General features: G+C 38.8%; 1 protein-coding gene across 1 annotated transcript; it reads right to left on the bottom strand.

Annotated features, from left to right (window-relative positions):
- Positions 1-669: 669 nt before the first annotated feature.
- On the bottom strand, positions 670-1,834 carry LOC101640770 (ADP-ribosylation factor-like protein 5A). Its single transcript, XM_013008476.2, has one exon. The coding sequence runs from the start codon at positions 1,788-1,790 to the stop codon at positions 1,251-1,253; it is 540 nt and encodes a 179-aa protein (XP_012863930.1). The 5' UTR covers positions 1,791-1,834; the 3' UTR covers positions 670-1,250.
- Positions 1,835-1,892: the final 58 nt, after the last annotated feature.

Below are 1,892 nucleotides of genomic sequence, written 5' to 3'. Positions count from 1 at the left end.
ATAAAGCAAAAATAATAAAAAGTAGAAATATTTTTAAATGAGTCAAAAGAGGAAACAAATGGCAGGGTTTTAAAATGGTAACTGAACTCTTATCTGCAGTAATCCACTTTCCAATGCACCCTGTCTGTGTGCAAGACTATTCATATCTTTGGTCAGTGAGCCTATGGAATTCAATAGAAGCTAAATGCATGCGGGAGTTCCATAAATGAATTTTGGGCTTTCACTGTCTTCCATAGACTTCTGCAAATCAAGTGCTCAGAATTTTAGTTACCACCATGCAGTGTTTCATGCTGTTGTGCATAGGAGCACTAGGGGTTAGACCTGACTCCATGCACCTGACAATAGTTACCCACCCCATTATTCTGATCATGGATTTTTTTTTAATGGGTTAAGTTTATTCAATAACCTAAGTGACGATGAACCAATAAAAGCAATAATTTGATCATTGTAATTCTGCCCATTGGGATTTAATACATTCGATCTATATTCACTCAGCTGTACAGCATGTTTCTATTCACTATTTGATCAACAAGAAAACATGTACACAATTTCAAGCTGTCTTCCACTACTTTTTCTATTTCCTTTCAAAGGAGCTCAATGATTCTGGAGATTGGTCAGTATAACACAATGAACATAAGGGGAGAAGTACAAAATGACACAACACCAATGTCAACACGCATGTTATTATGGTTATGATTAAAGATGTTATCATTTTTTGTTATTCACAAAAATTCTTTAGAACATAAGTCAATGCTATTAACTTGAACTTGAGGTATATACACAAAACACACAACCTTATGTAAAATACTTTCCAAAAGCAACATTACATTTTAAAATATCGGAAACAGTATCTGTGCTGATTTGTACTTCGACTTAATGGAACAAGAGAACAGCGATCAACTAGGGAGGGTGGTATTGAAAACATAGTTCTCAAAGTTAAAAATGTCTTCCTCTCCTTTGTACTTACCAGAGGCTACCCAAGGTCCTGAGAGGATTGATTATGAGGGGAAAAAAGTCAATCACAGCTTGAAGACCTTACTTTGGAAGAACTAATGAAAAAGCAAATTGAAAGGTGAGACTTTGTCGTCTTTTTTTTCCTCCCCCAAATAAGTGGTCTTAGTTTTTCTTCTTATAGAAAAAGTTTGAATCCGTTTATTATAAATATATCTAAACCATTAATTTTTGCAGCTTTCAGGTAAAGTCCAGCACTTCGTTTACACAAAGTCCATATAAGACGAGGTCAGTAGAGATCATCTAATCTTAAGTCGTGACATCATCCACTCAAGTCCTTGGCACAGTCCCTCGCCAGTAAGAGCGCAGCATGCCTGGATGTGCCACTGGTGATCCTTAATAGAAGTGAGCTTCAAAAACTGGGAGATTTCTGCTACAGTCATGCATTCTTTAACATCTTGTTTATTAGCAAAAATCAGCAATCCAGCTTTCCTTAGGTCCTCATGTGCTAACATTTTATAGAGTTCTTCTCTAGTGACAGAAATCCTTTCTCTGTCTGTACTGTCCACAACAACTATTACAAACTCAGTGTTCGTATAGTAAGTGTTCCAGGAAGAACGAAGAGATTCTTGGCCACCAATATCCCACATTAGGAAACGCGTATTATTAACCACTATCTCTTCTACATTACTTCCTATTGTAGGAGATGTATGCACAACTTCATTCATAGAAAATTGGTAAAGAATAGTAGTTTTCCCTGCATTATCCAGCCCAACAATGATAACTTTGTGCTCCTGGTGATTGAACAGTCTCCATATCCTGGTGAAGAGAATTCCCATCCTCGGGCAGCGGACCCCACTCCAGCCACCCCGGCCGCCCGCCGGGCCTGCCCCCGGCTCAGGCAGAGGCTGAGGTGAGGGACGCGCCAGAGCCTCCGCCTC

This window comes from Echinops telfairi, unplaced genomic scaffold, assembly GCF_000313985.2.
Source record: "Echinops telfairi isolate 266 unplaced genomic scaffold, ASM31398v2 ScPeMD7_38;HRSCAF=143, whole genome shotgun sequence".
Classification (NCBI taxonomy): Eukaryota; Metazoa; Chordata; class Mammalia; order Afrosoricida; family Tenrecidae; genus Echinops; species Echinops telfairi.
This window is presented reverse-complemented; position numbering and strand designations above follow the sequence as displayed.